This window comes from Salmo salar, chromosome ssa15 (genome assembly GCF_905237065.1).
Source record: "Salmo salar chromosome ssa15, Ssal_v3.1, whole genome shotgun sequence".
NCBI lineage: Eukaryota > Metazoa > Chordata > Actinopteri > Salmoniformes > Salmonidae > Salmo > Salmo salar.
This window is the reverse complement of record NC_059456.1, coordinates 25,822,343-25,846,344: the sequence shown is the minus strand read 5'-3', so window position 1 is coordinate 25,846,344 and position 24,002 is coordinate 25,822,343. Positions and strand designations below refer to the sequence as shown.

The window sequence follows — 24,002 nt, the reverse complement described above, 5'->3', positions numbered from 1 at the left end:
CAACAAATCATTCAGGGAAATAGGAGAAGTCCCAACAACAAATCATTCAGGGAAATAGGAGAAGTCCCAACAACAAATCATTCAGGGAAATAGGTGAAGTCCCAACAACAAATCATTCAGGGAAATAGGTGAAGTCCCAACGATAAATCATTCAGGGAAATAGGAGAAGTCCCAACAACAAATCATTCAGGGAAATAGGAGAAGTCCCAACGATAATTCATTCAGGGAAATAGGAGAAGTCCCAACGATAAATCATTCAGGGAAATAGGTGAAGTCCCAACGATAAATCATTCAGGGAAATAGGTGAAGTCCCAACGATAAATCATTCAGGGAAATAGGTGAAGTCCCAACGATAAATCATTCAGGGAAATAGGTGAAGTCCCAACGATAAATCATTCAGGGAAATAGGTGAAGTCCCAACGATAAATCATTCAGGGAAATAGGTGAAGTCCCAACGATAAATCATTCAGGGAAATAGGTGAAGTCCCAACGATAAATCATTCAGGGAAATAGGTGAAGTCCCAACGATAAATCATTCAGGGAAATAGGTGAAGTCCCAACGATAAATCATTCAGGGAAATAGGTGAAGTCCCAACGATAAATCATTCAGGGAAATAGGTGAAGTCCCAACGATAAATCATTCAGGGAAATAGGTGAAGTCCCAACGATAAATCATTCAGGGAAATAGGTGAAGTCCCAACGATAAATCATTCAGGGAAATAGGTGAAGTCCCAACGATAAATCATTCAGGGAAATAGGTGAAGTCCCAACGATAAATCATTCAGGGAAATAGGTGAAGTCCCAACGATAAATCATTCAGGGAAATAGGTGAAGTCCCAACGATAAATCATTCAGGGAAATAGGTGAAGTCCCAACGATAAATCATTCAGGGAAATAGGTGAAGTCCCAACGATAAATCATTCAGGGAAATAGGTGAAGTCCCAACGATAAATCATTCAGGGAAATAGGTGAAGTCCCAATGACAAATCATTCACTAGGGAAATAGGAGAAGTCCCAACGATAAATCATTCAGGGAAATAGGAGAAGTCCCAACGATAAATCATTCAGGGAAATAGGAGGTCCCAATGACAAATCATTCACCAGGGAAATAGGAGAATCTGTTCATTCTGATTGGGTAGATGTCGGGAACAACATATAACTGATTATTCACCTTATTCTGGAAGGTCACAGTGACCCGGCAACATACTCGCGATGCTAGCGCATGCTAGTGGCGGGAGGCGAAAGCGGCAAAAGTGGTACTTTTAGTGAGACCTTGTAATGAGACCTTGTTCTCAACTGGCCTACCTGGTTAAGTAAAGGTGAAATAAAAAAAATTGTTTTACACTGACAGAATCCTAAAATCCATCAACATGACAAGCATTATATGTTCAGTACGAGGCTGCAACATTAATTGGATGAAGGAGGAGGAGGCAGTTTTTACAACAGCAATGTTTTTAACACCAACCTCTACGACGTCGATCTGATTGTACCTGTGGAGCCCCATACAACCTGCATCCACCTCCTAACGACAGTCTTTGCGGCTCTGGCTCAAAGCGTTGAACCTAAAGAAACCACCAAAACGTACCTTTGTGTGCTCCTACCACTTCTTTGACAAGAAGCCTACAGTGGAGCATCCTTACCCAGAAAAATGGCTTGGCTACAATGCTCCACTCGTGAAGAAGTGTCGGGCATTGGTCAGGTAAGCTAAACGCTTGAGCTGTTTGCCCGCTCTCATTTTGTGTCTCCCTCTTCTATCTATGCACAGTCTCATAATAGCATGAATTAAAGTTGTGTCAAAAGTTCTGTTGATCCACAAATACATGTTCACGTAACCAATAAATCATGACATTCTCAATTCAGCTTTCATCCAACAAAACGTTTGGTCTAACTGCTATGTTAAGCCTGACTCTTTTATCATTCTGTGTCTAGATAAGGCAGTATTGCACACATTCATCTATAAAAAGAACAAAGAAAAAAGGCTATAAACATAAATTACAATGAGGAGGTTGATCATGCATATAATCTGAGAACTCTGTCATAACGTTAGCCTATGGATTATAGTAACTGTCACCAGTAACTGTCATCGCTTATGTTAAGTAATGTTAGACATAGAAATGCAAGTGACTTTGCTTATTAGCTGACATGCCACAAAATTGAGGCTGCATGACTTTCCAAGGTCAGCGATGCAAGAGCATCCAGCTGTCTCTACTGATCCGTTGTTGGATACAAGTACCCAAACAGAGTGGTAAGAGCTCTTTCGTTGGCTGGACTGAACTTTGGCCTTCAAAAATTACCAATCCTTTTTCCTCCTTCCCAGTGAAGCCATTTGTGTGTGTTCCCAAATGTGAGCCATGTTTTGTTTATTTGTTAAGACGTGTTAATGATGTGTGTTTTTTATTTATTAGCTAGCCACCACTCTGAGGTAATAGCATTGCATTGCTAGCATTGACGGAAGTTGTAAAACGGAAACACAAACACAAACATCGCGTTCGAATGGAACTGGGTCAAATGGGTGGGGCAACATAATGCGAATAGGGCAGAGGAAAAACAAGGATTTTGTGCCTTTCTTTGGCAGCAAAACCAAATATTGGAGTGATCTCTGCTACAGTCACTCAATGGGTTCAGGTAAACAGATCTCAGGTCAGATTAAATATCCAACCCTTTTTTACTGATCTCTGACTCTGACCTTGGTATCCACTGCTTACGTTACAAGCTCTAACGACTTCCTATTCACAGATAACACAGGCACGGCTTATTAGCTTGATATAGTAGTGGTTAGCATTTTGCTCTCTACACCCCCCCTCTCTGGATCTTTCTCAATTAATCTTTCCTGAATTCCTAGCATCCTCTCTCCTCGCCTCCTTCTCAAACCCTTTGGAGAGAAAGGCCCTCAGGAGAGGCACCCTTGGACCTCCTCCAATATCATTGAGAAGGAGGCGAGGAGGATGCAAGAAATCGTGGAAAGACAAATTGAGATAGAGCCCCTCTCTCTGGCGCCTCCTGATGGACGAGCTGTTCTAGCTCATTGCCTGCACAGGACCAGATAAGGGTGACTTAAAGTCTTCATCCTCCCACCTCTCTCAGAGCTCCCTCAGTCCCAGCACAGACAAATTGAGTAACTCCCTGCCGGCAGAGCGAGGCACTTTTACGGCTGTCGACCATTAATCAACGTTACAACGCTTGGTGCAAATCTCCATTGTCAAGCTGATAGTGAACTCACAGCGTAATATTTTATGGGGAAATGTACCTTAAGGGTTAAATTCTTTCTGCTTTTTTGTATTTGGAATTATTTTTCAAGGTACTATATTTTACGCCTGTAAATTATGTGGCAAATAAGGTAAACTTGTGTTTGTTCTTGTAAGAAGTAGACCTAAACAATATTGCCTGACTAACGAATAGAACTAGCATCCTTCGGATGAGACTGGCCATCTTTCCAGTGCTTTTGCTGGAGGGGAAGGGCTATACAGCCCTAGTCGCACTGCAGACATAGCCTTGTCTATTCACATTTTCACACTTTTCCCCAAAATGTCAAGGCTCAACCCCTTCACATTTGATAACCTGGCTTGAAGTTGTTTGAAATAAAATGGGTCTTTTACAATTGAGTGAAATGGTATTATCTCGTATGGTTTCATCCTTCTGTTACTCTTGGTGGACAGGTCTTAACAGACATCTTAGGGACCGGTCAGTTGAGTCACTGAAGGTGCCTCCACTCCCTCCCCTTCACAGTTGAGTGGTCGCCCCTTTTCCGTATCGATCTGGGGGACCCCTCAGAAGACATCATTATCTGCTGCCTCAGCGAACAGGTTGATTCTCCACAGGGGGCCCTGTGTGTGTGTGTGTGTGTGTGGGTGTGTGTGTGTGTGTGTATCACCAATCTTTTGGCCTAAATGTACCAATGGTTTTCCTGTTCAAGACCCCAATGAGTATGTTTTTGACAGCATTCTGATTCATCATATCTAGCTAAGTACATTATCATATTGTATGTAGCTTACCTGTTTTGAGCTAAATTGCATATAATCCCATTACAATATGCTCTCGCTCCTCCACATTATTTTGTAACAATAGCGTAATGTCTTGGGCATAATCTACTTTGTTGTCCATGTCATTTTGTACTAGTTCCACACCCACCCAGCCGGATTGAAACAGTCCGAAAGAAAAACTGCAAAGTCATCCTGTGAATCCATTGTGAAGTCATCCTGTGAATCCATTGTGAATGACTCATATCCTGTTCAATGAGGAACTAATTTCCTCCGCTGTTTGTTTTGTTCCTCTGCTGTCTCCTATCAGCACAGAGCAAAGAGAAGTGATAGAGAAGATAAAGCAGCCATTAATGCTGACATGTACTCCTGGAAGGAGAGAAAAAAGAACGTTAGCATTCCCTCCATGTCTTCCCCTCCCCTATCCCCCCCATTATCGCCACCTCGCCGGTACCTCAATTACCACACCAAAAAAGATCTGTCCAGGGGTTCAGAACAGGGATAGAGAGAGAGAGAGCAGGCGAGAGAGATCGAGCGAGCCTGAAAGATTCAGTCACAAGTTTGATCAGATATTCTGGACTCCCTCACTATGCTATCTTAATAGAGTTACCTCCAATGTGTAAGGCAAGGAATGATACTTTTCAGTATGCTAAATCTCCCTCAAGTCTCCCAACTGGGCCATATTTCCTAAAATTAGAAAAAGTTTATGTTTAAGTTCAATGTTAAGTTTAAGCATCAGCCAAATAAAATCATGAATTTAGTGTCACATGACAGAATGCTGCATTGTAGCTGGTCCCATCAGGTAACATGGCACACGTTAGCCCTCTGCTAACTTCACCAGGTGGCAGTGATTATTTTCCGTACCAAAAATCCTCATCAGCCTATCAAAAATCGTAAAACTTTTTCTCCACAAACCAATGTCATTTAAAAAAAAATAGGTTAACTCACCACGAGAGGGATACAATAAAATAGATGAGAGTAGGAGGACAGATAAAGAGTGAAAGAGAGAGTACATTGACGTCAAACAGGAGAGAAAAGAAAGAAGGTAAAGTATTGTAGAGCGGTGTGCTGAGGAAAAGCCACTGACTGTGGGGCCACATTGATCCTCACCACACTGTGTTTGCTTCCATGGAAACAGCTGAAAGCCCCCGTCTAACAGTACTGTAGTATGACTTCTGGATCTATAGTACCTTTAACCACCATAGCCCCCTCCCTCTTCACACACAACACACACACACACACACACACACACACACACACACACACACACACACACACACACACACACACACACACACACACACACACACACACACACACACACACACAGGAAAACACACACGAACACAGGCCTATACATACTTTCTCTCGCTTCCTGTCTTCTTCCTATATCTCCCTCTGCCTCTCTTCTCTGTCTATCTTTCTCCCATACTCTTTCTGCTGCCTCAATGTCATTTATTTTACACTGAGTGTACAAAACATTAAGGACACCTGCTCTTTCCATGACATAGAGTAACCAGGTAAATCCAGATGAAAGATATGGTCCCTTGTTGATGTTAATTATTAAATCCACTACAATCAGTGTAGATGAAGGGGGGAGACAGGTTAAAGAAGGATTTTTAAGCATTGAGACAATTGAGACATGGATTGTGTATGTGTGCCATTCAGAGGGTGAATGGGCATGACAAAATATTTAAGTGTCTTTGAACGGGGTATGGTAGTAGGCGCCAGGCGTACCTGTTTGTGTCTAGATCTACAACGCTGCTGTGTTTTTCACTTTCAACAGTTTCCTGTATTTGTCAAGAATGGTCCACCACCCAAAGGACATCCAGCCAACTTGACACAACTGGGAAGTATTGGAGTCAACATTAGTCAGCATTCCTGTGGAAGTCTTTGTAGAGTCCATTCCCCGACGAATTGAGGGCAAAAGGGAAGGGGGGAAGGTGTTCCTAATGTCTGGTATACTCAATATATACCAAATACCTTTACAAACGCAATCACAAACCCTCACCAATTCCAATCAAATTCCCTCTCTATACAATACACAACACACTTGCTGAAAATCCCTTGTCTTGTGTATTATAGCGATGGAAATGTACGTACAGTATGTTTTAGACTACGTTGTTGGATTTATGTTTATGCATTGCTTTTAAAGCATTTTATCAATATAAAATGAATTTCTTTGAGAAAAGCCAGAGAGGACAATGGATGGTACTGTTCTTCACCCTCCCTCTCACATCCTCCCCTATCTGTATGTTCTGTCATCTTTCTCCCCTATCTGTATATTCTGTCATCTTCCTCCCCATCTGTATATTCTGTCATCTTCCTCCCCTATCTGTATGTTCTGTCATCTTCCTCCCCTATCTGTATATTCTGTCATCTTCCTCCCCTATCTGTGTGTTCTGTCATCTTCCTCCCCTATCTGTATGTTCTGTCATCTTCCTCCCCTATCTGTATGTTCTGTCATCTTCCTCTCCTATCTGTATATTCTGTCATCTTCCTCTCCTATCTGTATATTCTGTCATCTTCCTCTCCTATCTGTATATTCCTTCATCTTCCTCACCTATCTGTATATTCTGTCATCTTCCTCCCCCATCTGTGCGTTCTGTCATCTTCCTCCCCTATCTGTATATTCTGTCATCTTCCTCTCCTATCTGTATGTTCTGTCATCTTCCTCTCCTATCTGTATGTTCTGTCATCTTCCTCCCCTATCTGTCATCTTCCTCCCCTATCTGTCATCTTCCTCCCCTATCTGTATATTCTGTCATCTTCCTCCCCTATCTGTAAGTTCTGTCATCTTCCTCCCCTATCTGCATGTTCTGTCATCTTACTCCCCTATCTGTAAATTCTGTCATCTTACTCCCCTATCTGTAAATTCTGTCATCTTCCTCCCCTATCTGTATATTCTGTCATCTTCCTCCCCTATCTGTGTGTTCTGTCATCTTCCTACCCTATCTGTGTGTTCTGTCATCTTCCTCCCCTATCTGTGTGTTCTGTCATCTTCCTCCCCTATCTGTGTGTTCTGTCATCTTCCTCCCCATCTGTACGTTCTGTCATCTTCCTCCCCTATCTGTATGTTCTGTCATCTTCCTCCCCTATCTGTATGTTCTGTCATCTTCCTCCCCTATCTGTATGTTCTGTCATCTTCCTCCCTATCTGTAAATTCTGTCATCTTCCTCCCCTATCTGTATGTTCTGTCATCTTCCTCCCCTATCTGTATGTTCTGTCATCTTCCTCCCCTATCTGTCATCTTCCTCCCCTATCTGTGTGTTCTGTCATCTTCCTCCCCTATCTGTCATCTTCCTCCCCTATCTGTATGTTCTGTCATCTTCCTCCCCCACTGCTTGGGTTCTCCTACATAACTAATGTGAAGGGAGGTTGAAGGTTGCCCAGCAATGGAAGAGTTCTTCTCTTTAAGCCCAGTGATAGCATCCCTCTTGGCTTCTCCACCACCACACACACACACACACACACACTAAGCCTCTCTCTCAAATATACACATAACATTCAGATAGACATCACACACACTTTGCCCCCCCCACACACACACACACATAAACACACACACATTCACCCACACATTCAGTCTCTCTCTCAAATACACACATAACATTCAGATAGACATCACACACACTTTGCCACACACACTCACACACACAATATTTTGCCCCTCTCATATACACACACAGTCACACACAGTAGATAGACATGCAAGTAGTTCACACACTCTCTCTCTCTCTCTCTCTAAATCCCAGTAGTATTACAGTTTTTCCCAATTGGTAACACACTTTCGCTGAAACTACATCTCAGGTACTCAAAACTCTAAACAGAAAATAGTTAGCCAATTTCCCCAAACCACACCAAAATCATCTAGTCCCTGCTCAAAATGAAACTCTGCCTACAAATGAAAAACACACATCAAATGAATCTAACTTAGTGACAACTGGGCTCAGACTGTGATATTCAAAACACTACTATCAGAACCTATTTCAGTGTAAAGACTAAGACTATGTTGTTATACTGTATGTTGTTTGTGTGTACTCAAACAAGAAAGGAACACAAATGCAAACATTTTTGTTTTATGTTTATATATACTGAATACATGTCAAACAGAATTCTGTAAGCACACATTCAGTAAAAATGCAAACATACAGTAAATATATTTTGCATTTGCAAAGGAAGAAAAATAGGCCTATTTGTAATACTGTCTTGTATGTGAGATCAATTGTATGGAATAGATAAAGAAACTGTCAAAATACAGTAAAATCTAAATCATAAGTCAAGAAACAAATACTCCATTGCAAAAACAAAATCAGTAATGTCTGTTGTTTTGGTCCGGCCACAGATTTTCATCAACACCACAGGCGATATTCTCCTTGGCCAGACAGCGGGGGAAATATCTTCTGGCATGATGCATCCACCCCTAACAGGACTCTGCTGGAATGTCACCACAGGCCTCCTCCATTGCCTGGAGAACGGCCATACAGTCATGGGGTTTACGATCATACACCTTCCACCAACATGCCGAAAACAACTCCTCAATGTGGTTGAGAAATGGGGAATATGGTGGGAGATAGAGAATTGTAAACCTGGGATGGTCATGGAACCAATTGCGGACCTGAGCAGCCCGATGCAAACTCACGTTGTCACAAATTAGAACATACATTTGCTGCTCAGGATCACCTGTCCCTCTCTGCTCTGGCTGAAAAAGATTGTCATGTAAGGTGTTCAGGAAATTAAGGAGATGGGCAGTGTTGTATGGTTCAAGGGTGGGATGGCGGTGGAGAACCCCATTGTGGCTCATAGCTGTGCATATGGTGACATTTCCCCTGCTCTGGCTAGGTACAGTACCTCAATGATGGCATGTTGACCAATGATGTTCCTTTCTCTCCTCCTCAACTTTGGTAAATTGAATCCAGCCGCATCTATGAATGTGAGTTCGTGGGGGATGGGACTTGCATCCAACTCCATGATTCTCTGATATAACAGAAAATACTGTAATTGCTGTATAGTAAAGTTCACTGGCAACATCAATGAGTCTCTAATACTACTGCATTGCTTACTTGCACATATTCGTACCGTTTATCCTTCACTGTTTGGCAATTCCTTTCAAATGGGACTCTGTAGATTTGCTTCATCCGAAGATGGTGTTTCTTAAGGGTGCGGGCTATGGTTGATAAGCTCACTCTGATGTTATGGAAGATGGCAGGGTTTTCAATAATCTGTTGTTGAATTTCCCACAGTCTTATGGCATTATTTTCAACTACCATTTGCACAATGTCATCCTCCTGTTCACCTGTAAATAGACACGTTCTGTTACCACGTACACTACTGGTCAAAAGTTTGGACACACCTACTCCTTCAAGGGTTTTTCTTTATATTTACAATTTTCTACATTGAAGAATAATAGTGAAGACATCAAAACTATGAAATAACACATATGGAATCATGTAGTAACCAAAAAAGTGTTAAACAAATCAAAATGTATTTAATATTTGAGATTCTTCAAAGTAGCCACCCTTTGCCTTAATGACAGCTTTGCACAATCTTGGCATTCTCTCAACCAGCTTCATGAGGTAGTTACCTGGAATGCATTTCAATTTATTTATTTATTTTATTTTTTATTTCACCTTTATTTAACCAGGTAGGCAAGTTGAGAACAAGTTCTCATTTACAATTGCGACCTGGCCAAGATAAAGCAAAGCAGTTCGACAACATACAAAAACAGAGTTACACATGGAGTAAAACAACGTACAATCAATGATGCAGTAGAAAAAAATAAGACTATATACAATGTGAGCAAATGATGTGAGATAAGGGAGGTAAAGGCAAAAAAGGCCATGGTGGCAAAGTAAATAAAGTATAGCAAGTAAAACACTGGAATGGTAGATTTGTAGTTTGAAGAAAGTTCAAAGTTAAAATATAAATAATATGGTGAAAGGAGCAAAATAAATTAAATAAATAAATACAGTAGGAGAAGAGGTAGTAGTTTGGGCTAAATTATAGATGGGCTATGTACAGGTGCAGTGATCTGGGAGCTGCTCTGATAGCTGGTGCTTAAAGCTAGTGAGGGAGATAAGTGTTTCCAGTTTCAGAGATTTTTGTAGTTCGTTCCAGTCATTGGCAGCAGAGAACTGGAAGGAGAGATGACCAAAGGAGGAGTTGGCTTTAGGGGTGACCAGAGAGATATAGCTGCTGGAGCGCGTGCTACTGGTGTGTGCTGCTATGGTGACCAGTGAGCGGAGATAAGGGGGGACTTTACCTAGCAGGGTCTTGTAGATGACCTGGAGCCAATGTGTTTGGCGACGATTATGAAGCGAAGGCCAGCCAACGAGAGTGTACAGGTCGCAGTGGTGGGTAGTATATGGGGCTTTGGTGACAAAACGGATGGCACTGTGATAGACTGCATCCAGCTTGTTGAGTAGGGTATTGGAGGCTATTTTGTAAATTACATCGCCGAAGTCGAGGATTGGTAGGATGGTCAGTTTTACGAGGGTATGTTTGGCAGCATGAGTGAAGGATGCTTTGTTGCGAAATAGGAAGCCAATTCTAGATTTAACTTTGGATTGGAGATGATTGATGTGAGTCTGGAAGGAGAGTTTACAGTCTAACCAGACACCTAGGTATTTGTAGTTGTCCACAAATTCTAAGTTAGAACCGTCCAGAGAAGTGATGCTGGACAGGCGTGCAGGTGCAGGTAGCGATCGGTTGAAGAGCATGCATTTAGTTTTACTTGTGTTTAGGAGCAGTTGGAGACCACGGAAGGAGAGTTGAATGGCATTGAAGCTCGTCTGGAGGGTTGTTAACACAGTGTCCAAAGAAGGGCCAGAAGTATACAGAATGGTGTCGTCTGCGTAGAGGTGGATCAGAGATTCACCAGCAGCAAGAGCGACATCATTGATGTATACAGAGAAAAGAGTTGGCCCAAGAATTGAACCCTGTGGTACCCCCATAGAGACTGCCAGAGGTCCAGACAGCAGGCCCTCCGATTTGACACACTGAACTCTGTCAGAGAAGTAGTTGGTGAACCAGGCGACGCAATCGTTTGAGAAACCAAAGCAACTGAGTCTGCCGATGAGGATGTGGTGATTAACAGAGTCAAAAGCTTTGGCCAGGTCAATGAATACGGCAGCACAGTATTGTTTCTTATCGATGGCGGTTACGATGTCGTTTAGGACCTTGAGCGTGGCTGAGGTGCACCCATGACCAGCTCTGAAACCAGATTGCATAGCGGAGAGGGTACGGTGGGATTCGAAATGGTCGGTAATCTGTTTGTTGACTTGGCTTTCGAAGACCTTAGAAAGGCAGGGTAGGATGGATATAGGTCTGTAGCAATTTGGGTCAAGAGTGTCACCTCCTTTGAAGAGGGGGATGACAGCAGCTGCTTTCCAATCTATGGGAATCTCAGACGACACGAAAGAGAGGTTGAACAGGCTAGTAATAGGGGTTGCAATAATTTCGGCAGATAATTTTAGAAAGAAAGGGTCCAGATTGTCAAGCCCAGCTGATTTGTAGGGGTCCAGATTTTGCAGCTCTTTCAGAACATCAGCTGAATGGATTTGGGAGAAGGAGAAATGGGGAGGCTTGGGCGAGTAGCTGTGGGGGGTGCAGTGCTGTTGAATGCAGTAGGGGTAGTTAGGTGGAAAGCATGGCCAGCCGTAGAAAAATGCTTATTGAAATTCTCAATTATAGTGGGCTTATCGGTGGTGACAGAGTTTCCTATCCTCAGTGCAGTGGGCAGTTGGGAGGAGGTGTTCTTATTCTCCATGGACTTTACGATGTCCCAGAACTTTTTAGATGAAGAGGTGTGCCTTGTTAAACGTTCATTTGTCTAATTGTTTTTCTTCTTCATTAAGGCTAGGCGTCCCGAATTGGAGGGTGCACAATTCAAATAAATAATAGAAATATTAAACATTTTTGAACATACAGGTATCTTATATCGTTTAACAGCTTAAATTATGGTTAATCTAACTGCATTGTCCGATTTACAATAGGCTTTACAGCGAAAGCATACCATGCGATTGTTTGAGGCCGGCGCTGCACATCAACATATTTTTCAACCAGCACAGACTTCATGCATTTTTTTTCATTTATTTTTTTATTTCACCTTCGTTTAACCAGGTAGGCTAGTTGAGAACAAGTTCTCATTTGCAACTGCAACCTGGCCAAGATAAAGCAAAGCAGTTTGACACATACAACAACACAGTTACACATGGAATAAACAAACATACAATCAATAATACAGTAGAAAGATCTATATAGAGCATGTGCAAATGAGGTAGGATAAGAGAGGTAAGGCAATAAATAGGCTATAGTGGCAAATGAATTACAATATAGCAATTAAACACTGGAATGGTAGGATGTGCAGAAGATGAATGTGCAAGTAGAGATACTGGGGTACAAAGGAGCAAGATAAATAAATAAATACAGTATGGGCAAGATAAATAAATAAATACAGTATGGGAATGAGGAAGATTGGATGGGCTATTTACAGATGAGCTATGTACAGGTGCAGTGATCTGCTCTGACAGCTGGTGCTTAAAGCTAGAGAGGGAGGTAAGAGTCTCCAGCTTCAGAGATTTTTGCAGTTCGTTCCAGTCATTGGCAGCAGAGAACTGGAAGGAGAGGCGGACAAAGGGAGAATTGACTTTGGGGGTGACCAGTGAGATATAACTGCTGGAGCGAGTGCTACGGGTGGGTGCTGCTATGGTGACCAGTAAGCTGAGATAAGGCGGGGCTTTACCTAGCAGAGACCTGTAGCTGACCTGGAGCCAGTGAGTTTGGCGATGAGTATGAAGCAAGGGCCAGCCAACGAGAGCATACAGGTCGCAGTGATGGGTAGTACAGTGGGGGGGAAAAAGTATTTGAACCCCTGCTGATTTTGTACGTTTGCCCACTGACAAAGAAAGGATCAGTCTATAATTTTAATGGTAGGTTTATTTGAACAGTGAGAGACAGACTAACAACAAAAATATCCAGAAAAACGCATGTCAGAAATATTATAAATTGATTTGCATTTTAATAAGTATTTGACCCCCTCTCAATCAGAAAGATTTCTGGCTCCCAGGTATCTTTTATACAGGTAACGAGCTGAGATTAGGAGCACACTCTTAAAGAGAGTGCTCCTAACCGCAGCTTGTTACCTGTAAAAAAAGACACCTGTCCACAGAAGCAATCAATCAGATTCCAAACTCTCCACCATGGCCAAGACCAAAGAGCTCTCCAAGGATGTCAGGGACACGATTGTAGACCTACACAAGGCTGGAATGGGCTACAAGACCATCGCCAAGCAGCTTGGTGAGAAGGTGACAACAGTTGGTGCGATTATTCGCAAATGGAAGAAACACAAAAGAGCTGTCAATCTCCCTCGGCCTGGGGCTCCATGCAAGATCTCACCTCGTGGAGTTGCAATGATCATGAGAACGGTGAGGAATCAGCCCAGAACTACACGGGAGGATCTTGTCAATGATCTCAAGGCAGCTGGGACCATAGTCACCAAGAAAACAATTGGTAACACATTATGCCGTGAAGGACTGAAATCCTGCAGCGCCCGCAAGGTCCCCCTGCTCAAGAATACATATACATGCCCGTCTGAAGTTTGCCAATGAACATCTGAATGACTCAGAAGACAACTGGTGAAAGTGTTGTGGTCAGATGAGACCAAAATGGAGCTCTTTGACATCAACTCAAATCACCGTGTTTAGATGAGGAGGAATGCTGCCTATGACCCCAAGAACACCATCTCCACCGTCAAACATGGAGGTGGAAACATTATGCTTTGGGGGTGTTTTTCTGCTAAGGGGACAGGACAACTTCACTGCATCAAAGGGACGATGGACGGGGTAATGTACCGTCAAATCTTGGGCGTGAACCTCCTTCCCTCAGCCAGGGCATTGAAAATGGGTCGTGGATGGGTATTCCAGCATGACAATGACCCAAAACACACGGCCAAGGCAACAAAGGAGTGGTTCAAGAAGAAGCACATTAAGGTCCTGGAGTGGCCTAGCCAGTCTCCAGACCTTAATCCCATAGAAAATCTGTGGAGGGAGCTGAAGGTTCGAGTTGCCAAACGTCAGCCTCGAAACCTTAATGATTTGGAAAAGATCTGCAAAGAGGAGTGGGACAAAATCCCTCCTGAGATGTGTGCAAACCTGGTGGCCAACTACAAGAAATGTCTGACCTCTGTGATTGCCAACAAGGGTTTTGCCACCAAGTACTAAGTCATGTTTTGCAGAGGGGTCAAATACTTATTTCCCTCATTAAAATGCAAATCATTTTATAAAATTTTTGACATGCGTTTTTCTGGATTTTTTGTTGTTATTCTGTCTCTCACTGTTCAAATAAACCTACTATTAAAATTATAGACTGATCATTTCTTTGTAAGTGGGCAAACATACAAAATCAGCAGGGGATCAAATACTTTTTCCCCCCACTCTATATGGGGCTTTGGTGACAAAACGGATGGCACTTTGATAGACTGCATCCAATTTGTTGAGTAGAGTGTTGGAGGCTATTTTGTAAATGAATGAATGAATGAATGAAGTTGAGGATCGGTAGGAGAGTCAGTTTTACGAGGGTATGTTTGGTAGCATGAGTGAAGGATGCTTTGTTGCGAAATAGGAAGCCGATTCTAGATTTAATTTTGGATTGGAGATGTTTAATGTGAGTCTGGAAGGAGAGTTTACAGTTTAACCAGACACCTAGGTATTTGTAGTTGTCCACATATTCTAAGTCAGAATTGTACAGAGTAGTGATGCTGGACGGACGGGCAGGTGTGGGCAGCGTTCGGTTGAAGAGCATGCATTTAGTTTTACTTGCATTTAAGAGCAGTAGGAGGCCACGGAAGGAGAGTTGTATGGCATTGAAGCTCATCTGGAGGTTAGTTAACTTCTATGGGCTACGTGGGACGCTAGCGTCCCACCTGCGGGACTCAGCAAGTGAAATATCAGGACGGCAAATTCTAAAACAACAAAATGTCATAATTCAACTTTCTCAAACATACAACTATTTTACACCATTTTAAAGATACACTTCTCCTTGATGTAACCACATTGTCCAATTTCAAAAAGGCTTTACAGCGAAAGCAAAACATTAGATTATGTTAGGAGAGTACATAGACAAAAATAATCACACAGCCATTTTCCAAGCAAGGACGTGTGTCAATAAAATCCAAAACACAGCTAAATGAAGCACTAACCTTTGACGATCTTCATCAGATGACACTCCTAGGACATTATGTTACACAATACATGTATGTTTTGTTCGATAAAGTTCATATTTATATCCAAAAACAGCATTTTACATTGGCGTGTGATGTTCAGAAAATGTATTCCCACCAAAACTTCCAGTGAATGTGCCCATCAATTTACAAAAATACTCATCATTAACGTTGACAAAATATATAACAATTATTTAAAGAATTATAGATAGACTACTCCTGGATGCAACCGCTGTGTCATATTTTGAAATAGCTTTACGGAGAAAGCAAATTTTTCAAAATTTTGAGTACATAGCTCAGCCATCACAGCAAGCTATACAGACACCCGCCAAGTTCGGGGCCACCTAAACTCAGAATTAGTATTAGAAATATTCTCTTACCTTTGCTGATCTTCATCAGAATGCACTCCCAGGACTGCTACTTCCACAAGAAATTTGGTTTTTGTTCGAAATAATCCATATTTATGTCCAAATACCTCCGTTTTGTTTGTGCGTTCAGAGCACTATCCAAAGGCATAACGCGCGAGTGCGGTACCAGAGACGAAAAGTCAAAATGTTCCATTACCGTACTTAGAAGCATGTCAAACGCTGTTTATAATCAATCTTTATGGTATTTTTAACGTAAAATTCCGATAATATTCCAACCGGACAATAGCGTATTCATTCAAGGAGAAAAAGAAGGAACGGCGCACTCGCGGGATCGAGCATATCCAATCCCTTTGTTGCCAGGCAGTCCACTCAGTAACTGAGTTCCTATTATCTGCCCAGTGACAGGAGAATGCTGAAACAACTTTCTGAAGGCTTTTGACACCAATGGAAGCCTTAGGAAGTGCAACGTGACCCCACAGACACTGTAGTTTCGAAAGGGACTAGAAAGAAGAACTACAATTCTCAGATCCTCCACTTCCTGGTTGAATTTTTCTCAGGTTTCTGCCTGCCATATGAGTTATGTTATACTCACTGACACCATTCAAACAGTTTTAGAAACTTCAGAGTGTTTTCTATCCAAATCTACTAATAATATACATATTCTCGTTTCCGGGCCAGAGTTGTAACCTGTTTAAATTGGGTATGTTTTTCATCCGGCCGTGAAAATACTGCCCCCTAGCCCAGACAGGTTAACAGAGTGTCCAAAGAAGGGCCAGAGGTATACAGAATGGTGTCGTCTGCGTAGAGGTGGATCAAAGAATCCTCAGCAGCGATAGCGTCATCATTGGCGTATACAGAGAAGAGAGTCGGCCCGTGAACTGAACCCTGTGGCACCCCCATAGAGACTGCCAGAGGTCCGGACAACAGGCCCTCCGATTTGACTTACTGAACTTTATCGGAGAAGTAGTTGGTGAACCAATCGAGGCAATCATTGAGAAACCAAGGCTGTTGAGTCTGCCAATAAGAATGTTGTGATTGACAGAGTCGAAAGCCTTAGACAGCTCGATGAATACGGCTGCACAGTAATGTCTCTTATCAATGGCGGTTATGATATCGTTTATGACCTTGAGCGTGGGTGAGGTGCACCCATGACCAGCTCTGAAACCAGATTGCATAGCAGAGAAGGTACGGTGAGATTCGAAATGGTCGGTAATCTGTTTGTTAACCTCTTATATCTAGACGTTCCGCTAGCGGAACACCTGCTCCAATATCCAATGATAGGCGTGGCGCGAATTACAAATTCCTCAAAAATACAAAAACTTCCATTTTTCAAACATATGACTATTTCACAGCATTTTAAAGACAAGACTCTCCTTTATCTAACCACACTGTCCGATTTCAAAAAGGCTTTACAGCGAAAGCAAAACATTAGATTATGTCAGCAGAGTACCAAGCCAGAAATAATCAGACACCCATTTTTCAAGCTAGCATATAATGTCACAAAAACCCAGAAGACAGCTAAATGCAGCACTAACCTTTGATGATCTTCATCAGATGACACACCTAGGACATTATGTTATACAATACATGCATGTTTTGTTCAATGAAGTTCATATTTATATCAAAAAACAGCTTTTTACATTAGCATGTGACGTTCAGAACTAGCATACCCCCCGCAAACTTCCGGAGGAATTTGCTAATAATTTACTAAATTATTCACAATAAACGTTCACAAAAAGCATAACAATTATTTTAAGAATTATAGATACAGACCTCCTCTATGCACTCGATATGTCCGATTTTAAAATAGCTTTTTGGTGAAAGCACATTTTGCAATATTCTAAGTACATAGCCCAGCCATCACGGGCTAGCTATTTAGACACCCGGCAAGTTTAGCACTCACCAATATCAGATTTACTATTATAAAAGTTTGATTACCTTTTGTTGTCTTCGTCAGAATGCACTCCCAGGACTGCCACTTCAATAACAAATGTTGGTTTGGTCCAAAATAATCCATCGTTATATCCGAATAACGGCGTTTTGTTCGTGCGTCCCAGACACTATCCGAAATGGTAAATAAGGGTCATGCGCATGGCGCAATTCGTGACAAAAAAATTCTAAATATTCCATTACCGTACTTCGAAGCATGTCAACCGCTGTTTAAAATCAATTTTTATGCCATTTTTCTCGTAGAAAAGCGATAATATTCCGACCGGGAATCTCCTTTTCGGCAAACAGAGGAAAAAATCACAAAGACGGGGGCGGCCAGGTCACGCGCCTAAGCCCACAGTCCCTTGATCGGCCACTTGAGAAAGGCGATAATGTGTTTCAGCCTGGGGCTGGGATGACGACATTCAGGTTTTTCCCGGGCTCTGAGCGCCTATGGACGATGTAGGAAGTGTCACGTTAGAGCAGAGATCCTTAGTAAAAGATAGAGATGGCAAAGAAGTTCCAGAAATGGTCAGACAGGCCACTTCCTGTAAAGGAATCTCTCAGGTTTTGACCTGCCATTTGAGTTCTGTTATACTCACAGACACCATTCAAACAGTTTTAGAAACTTTAGGGTGTTTTCTATCCATATATAATAAGTATATGCATATTCTAGTTACTGGGTAGGATTAGTAACCAGATTAAATTGGGTACGTTTTTTATCCAGCCGTGAAAATACTGCCCCCTAGCCATGAGAGGTTAACTTGGCTTTCAAAGACCTTAGAAAGGCAGGGTAGAATAGATTTAGGTCTGTAGCAGTTTGGGTCTAGAGTGTCTCCCCCTTTGAAGAGGGGGATGACCGCGGCAGCTTTCCAATCTATGGGAATCTCAGACGATATGAAAGAGAGGTTGAACAGGCTAGTAATAGGAGTTGCAATAATTTTGGCAGATCATTTTAGAAAGAGAGGATCCAGCTTATCTAGCCCGGCTGATTTGTAGGGGTCCCGATTTTTCAGCTCTTTCAGAACATCAGCTATCTGGATTTCAGTGAAGGAGAAATGGGGGAGGTTTGGGCGAGTTGCTGTGGGGAGCGCAGGGCTGTTGACCGGGGTATGGGTAGCCAGGTGGAAAGCATGGCCAGCCTTAGAAAAATGCTTATTGAAATTCTCAATTATTGTGGATTTATCGGTAGTGACAGTGTTTCCTAGCCTCGGTGCAGTGGGCAGCTGGGAGGAGGTTGTCACGTCCTGACCAGTATTTAGGTATTATTTGTATTATATTTGGTCAGGGCGTGGCAGAGGTATGTTTGTTTTGTATGGTGGTTTTTTTTGTGTGTGGTTTAGAGGGGTGTGTTATTTATGGGTTCCTGGGTTTTGGGTGTATGTTTCTGAATTAGTATGTTCTAGGTTAGTTTTTCTATGTGTAGGTTTGGGTGCTGGACTCTCAATTGGAGGCAGGTGTTTCTAGTTGCCTCTGATTGGGAGTCCTATAAGTAGGTGTGTGTTTGGTTTGTCATTTGTGGGTAGTTACATTTTGCACTGCTAAGTATTATTGCTTTAGCCTGTGAAACTGTCCTTCGTCGTTCTTGTTTTCTTGTTTTTTGTGTATGCTTCATTATATCTAATTAAAAGATGACCATCCACATTCCTGCTGCGTATTGGTCCTCCCTTCAACACGGCAATACATGTGACAGAGGTGCTCTTATTCTCCATGGACTTTACAGTGTCCCAGAACTTTTTTGAGTTTGTACTGCAGGATGCAAATTTCTGTTTGAAAAAGCTAGCCTTGGCTTTCCTAACTGCCTGTGTATGTTGGTTCCTAACTTCCCTGAAAAGTTGCATATCACGGGGGCTATTCGATGCTAATGCAGAATGCCACAGAATGTTTTTGTGCTGGTCAAGGGCAGACAGGCCTGGTGTGAACCAAGGGCTATATCTATTCCTAGTTCTAATTTTTTTGAATGGAGCATGCTTATTTAAGATGGTGAGGAAGGCACTTTTAAAGAATAACCAGGCATCAACTACTGACGGGATGAGGTCAATGTCATTCCAGGATACCCCGGCCATGTCGATTAGAAAGGCCTGTTCGATGAAGTGTTTTAGGGAGCGTTTGACAGTGATGAGGGGTGGTCGTTTGACCGCAGACCCATTACGGATGCAGGCAATGAGGCAGTGATCGCTGAGATCTTGGTTGAAAACAGCAGAGGTGTATTTGGAGGGCGAGTTAGTTAGGATGATATCTATGAGGATGCCCATGTTTACGGATTTGGGGTTGCATGTGTATTTCCCACCGTAAAGCATGGAGGAGGAGGTGTGATGGTGTGGGGGTGCTTTGCTGGTGACACTGTCTGTGGTTATTTATAATTCAAGGCACACTTAACCAGCATGGCTACCATAGCATTCTGCAGCGATATACCATCCCATCTGGGCTTAGTGGGACTATCATATGTTTTTCAACAGGACAATGACCCAAAACACACCTCAGGCTGTGTAAGGGCTATTTTACCAAGAAGGAGAGTGATGGAGTGCTGCATCGGATGACCTGGCCTCCACAATCCCCCAACCTCAACCAAATTGAGATGGTTTGGGATGAGTTGGACCGCAGAGCGAAGGAAAAGCAGCCAATAATTGCTCAGCATATCGGGGAACTCCTTCAAGACTGTTGGAAAAGCATTCTAGGTGAAGCTGGTTGAGAGAATGTCAAGAGTGTGCAAAGCTGTCATCAAGGCAACAGGTGGCTGTTTGAAGAATCTCAAATATAAAACATCTTTTGATTTGTTTAACAATTTCTTGGTTACTACATGATTCCAAATGTGTTATTTCATAGTTTTGATGTATTCACTATTAGTCTACAATGTAGAAAATAGTAAAAATAAAGAAAAACCCTTGAAGGAGTAGGTGTGTCCAAACTTTTGACCAGTGGTGCATGTGGTGGTCGTCTTTCAGTTCTTCAAAAACAAAATAGCCTGCACTACATTAAACACTACAATAATACAATATCCCGTGTGGCTCAGTTGGCAGAGCATGGTGTTTGCAACGCCAGGGTTGTGGGTTCGATTCCCACGGGGGACCAGTACAGGAAATGTATACATTCACTACTGTAAGTCGCTCTGGATAAGAGTGTCTGCTAAATGACTAAAATGTAAAATATAAAAATGTACAAGATAAACATGTTACAAAGTAGCATAGCTCCCAATTTCATTAATATATTAAACATTAACTTTTTTCCCCCTACAGTATGTATTGGAATCTACAGTCTTTACTGTGCTTTATGTTGTACTACTGTCAAGTAGTAAAAGTAGTAGAGAGGTCCAATGCCTGCATTTTGGAACGTCTGGATGATGGATGCTACAGTGAAGCGGCTCAGATTGGGCTGCACTCTCTGCCCAGCCTCTCTCAAGGTCAAACCGGGGTTGACCACATGGTCCACTATAGTCGCCCGAATTTCATCTGAGAATACTCTCCTTGTTCTTGGTCTTCCTCCACCTCTACCTCCACCTCCACTTCTATCTTCACCTCCACTTCTACCCCCACCTACACCTACACCTCTACCTCTACCACCACCTCCACCTCTACGTCTACCTCCACCTCCAGTTCTACCCCCACCTACACCTCCACCTCTACCTCTACCCCCACCTACACCTCCACCTCTACCACCACCTCCACCTCTACGTCTACCTCCACCTCCAGTTCTACCCCCACCTACACCTCCACCTCTACCTCCACCCCCACCTCTACCTCTACCAACACCTCCACCTCTACCAACACCTCCACCTCTACCAACACCTCCACCTCTACCTCTACCACCACCCCACTTATACTTCTACCTCCACCTCCACTTCTACCTCCACCACCACCTCTACCTCTACCTCCACCTCCACCTTTACCTCTACCCCCACCTACACCTCCACCTCTACCACCACCTCCACCTCTACTTCTACCTCCCCCTCCACTTCTACCTCCACCACCACCTCTACCGCCACCTCCACCTCCACCTTCACCTCCACCTCTACCTCTATCACCACCTCCACCTCTACTTCTACCTCCACCTCTACCTCGTCCTTCACCACCACCTCCACCTTTACCTCTACCGCTACCTCTCTCTGCCAAGTTTGCTTCCATTGTTCTCCAAACACAGGAATACTCACCTGTGGCCATTTTTATCCATACCAAGGGTCCGATTGCAAAGTCAACATTTACGCAATTAGTGTTTGCACATATGAAGAGAAAATTATCAATTGGTAATTGAGCTTAGCTTGTTGAATTGTGCTGCATTTCATTTGCACACTGTCACGACTTCAGCCGAAGTCGGTTCCTCTCCTTGTTCAGGCGGCGCGCGGCGGTCAGCGTCGCCGGTCTACTAGCCATCGCCGATCCACTTTTCATTTTCCATTTGTTTTGTCTTTGTTTCTACACACCTGTTTTTCATTCCCATAATTATTGTTCATGTATTTAACCCTCTGTTTCCCCCATGGTGTTGTGTGGGATTGTTTTATGTCATGTTCGGTAATGTTGGTGACTGGTTATTTTGACGGGTGCTGTTTTTTGCCCGTGCGTAAAAGTTGATGTTTGTGTGTTTGGGAAAGTGTAGTGTTTTACCTTGCACCATTCATTATTCTGAGTAAAGTTACGTTGCTCCCAATTCTCTGCTCTGCTGCGCCTGGCTGCATACACCAGCTACACCCACCATTATGACACACCCAATATATTTTAGTTGTGAAGGTAAAGGTAGAGAATTGTGTGTTGTGTTTTGCTAAATGTTTGTTATAGAATTGCAATCTGAGTGTAAGCAAAACATGTGCCAGTAGTATTGCAGATTTGGTGAATGGTTCTACTAAATGAGTTACAGGTTCGGGTCATTGTGCCTCATGGGCCAGTTTTAGTGTGTAAACAATTGGGAAAAACGATATAAATATACTCCAGTGGTTTCCTGGCAAGTTCACAGGGCTAGAGAGGCCAGCAGCCCATCCTGTGTGTTGAAGTCTGAGTCCCCCACTGTTGTTGCCAGACTAGAACCTCACACATAAGCACCCACACTCTCTTTCTCACACAGACACACACACACACACACACACACACACACACACACACACACACACACACACACACACACACACACACACACACACACACACACACACACACACACACACACACGCGCACACAAGCACACAGCCATAATCCCTCGTCTGTAGTATATGACAGGCTGCCCATGGCTTTACAGATCAAAGCATCTAGCCTCCCACCAGACTACAAGTGTCCACCCAGCCTCCCACCAGACAACCAGTGTCCATCCAGCCTCCCACCAGACAACCAGTGTCCATCCAGCCTCCCACCAGACAACCAGTGTCCACCCAGCCTCCCACCAGACAACCAGTGTTCATCCAGCCTCCCACCAGACAACCAGTGTCCATCCAGCCTCCCACCAGACAACCAGTGTCCATCCAGCCTCCCACCAGACAACCAGTGTCCATCCAGCCTCCCACCAGACAACCAGTGTCCACCCAGCCTCCCACCAGACAACCAGTGTCCACCCAGCCTCCCACCAGACAACCAGTGTCCACCCAGCCTCCCACCAGACAACCAGTGTTCATCCAGCCTCCCACCAGACAACCAGTGTCCATCCAGCCTCCCACCAGACAACCAGTGTCCATCCAGCCTCCCACCAGACAACCAGTGTCCATCCAGCCTCCCACCAGACAACCAGTGTCCATCCAGCCTCCCACCAGACAACCAGTGTCCATCCAGCCTCCCACCAGACAACCACTGTCCATTCAGCCTTCCACTATCTCTATGATCAGTGACCACTAGACAGGTTGTCTCTATGACCAGTGACCACTAGACAGGCTGTCTCTATGACCAGTGACCACTAGACAGGCTGTCTCTATGACCAGTGACCACTAGACAGGATGTCTCTATGACCAGTGACCACTACACAGGTTGTCTCTATGACCAGTGACCACTAGACAGGCTGTCTCTATGACCAGTGACCACTAGACAGGCTGTCTCTATGACCAGTGACCACTACACAGGCTGTCTCTATGACCAGTGACCACTACACAGGCTGTCTATATGACCAGTGACCACTACACAGGCTGTCTCTATGACCAGTGACCACTAGACAGGCTGTCTCTATGACCAGTGACCACTAGACAGGCTGTCTCTATGACCAGTGACCACTACACAGGCTGTCTCTATGACCAGTGACCACTACACAGGCTGTCTCTGTGACCAGTGATCACTAGACAGGCTGTCTCTATGACCAGTGACCACTAGACAGGCTGTCTCTATGACCAGTGACCACTACACAGGCTGTCTCTATGACCAGTGATCACTAAACAGGCTGTCTCTATGACCAGTGACCACTACACAGGCTGTCTCTATGACCAGTGACCACTACACAGGCTGTCTCTATGACCAGTGATCACTAAACAGGCTGTCTCTATGACCAGTGACCGCTACACAGGCTGTCTCTATGACCAGTGACCGCTACACAGGCTGTCTCTATGAC

The 24,002-nt window shown here is 43.5% G+C and overlaps 1 protein-coding gene across 1 annotated transcript; it reads left to right on the top strand.

Moving 5' to 3' along the window:
* Positions 1–8,751: 8,751 nt before the first annotated feature.
* On the top strand, positions 8,752–23,302 carry LOC123727305 (non-classical arabinogalactan protein 31-like). The gene is made up of 2 exons (XM_045696063.1): positions 8,752–8,819; positions 22,771–23,302. The coding sequence occupies exons 1-2, from the start codon at positions 8,752–8,754 to the stop codon at positions 23,300–23,302; spliced, it is 600 nt and encodes a 199-aa protein (XP_045552019.1).
* Positions 23,303–24,002: the final 700 nt, after the last annotated feature.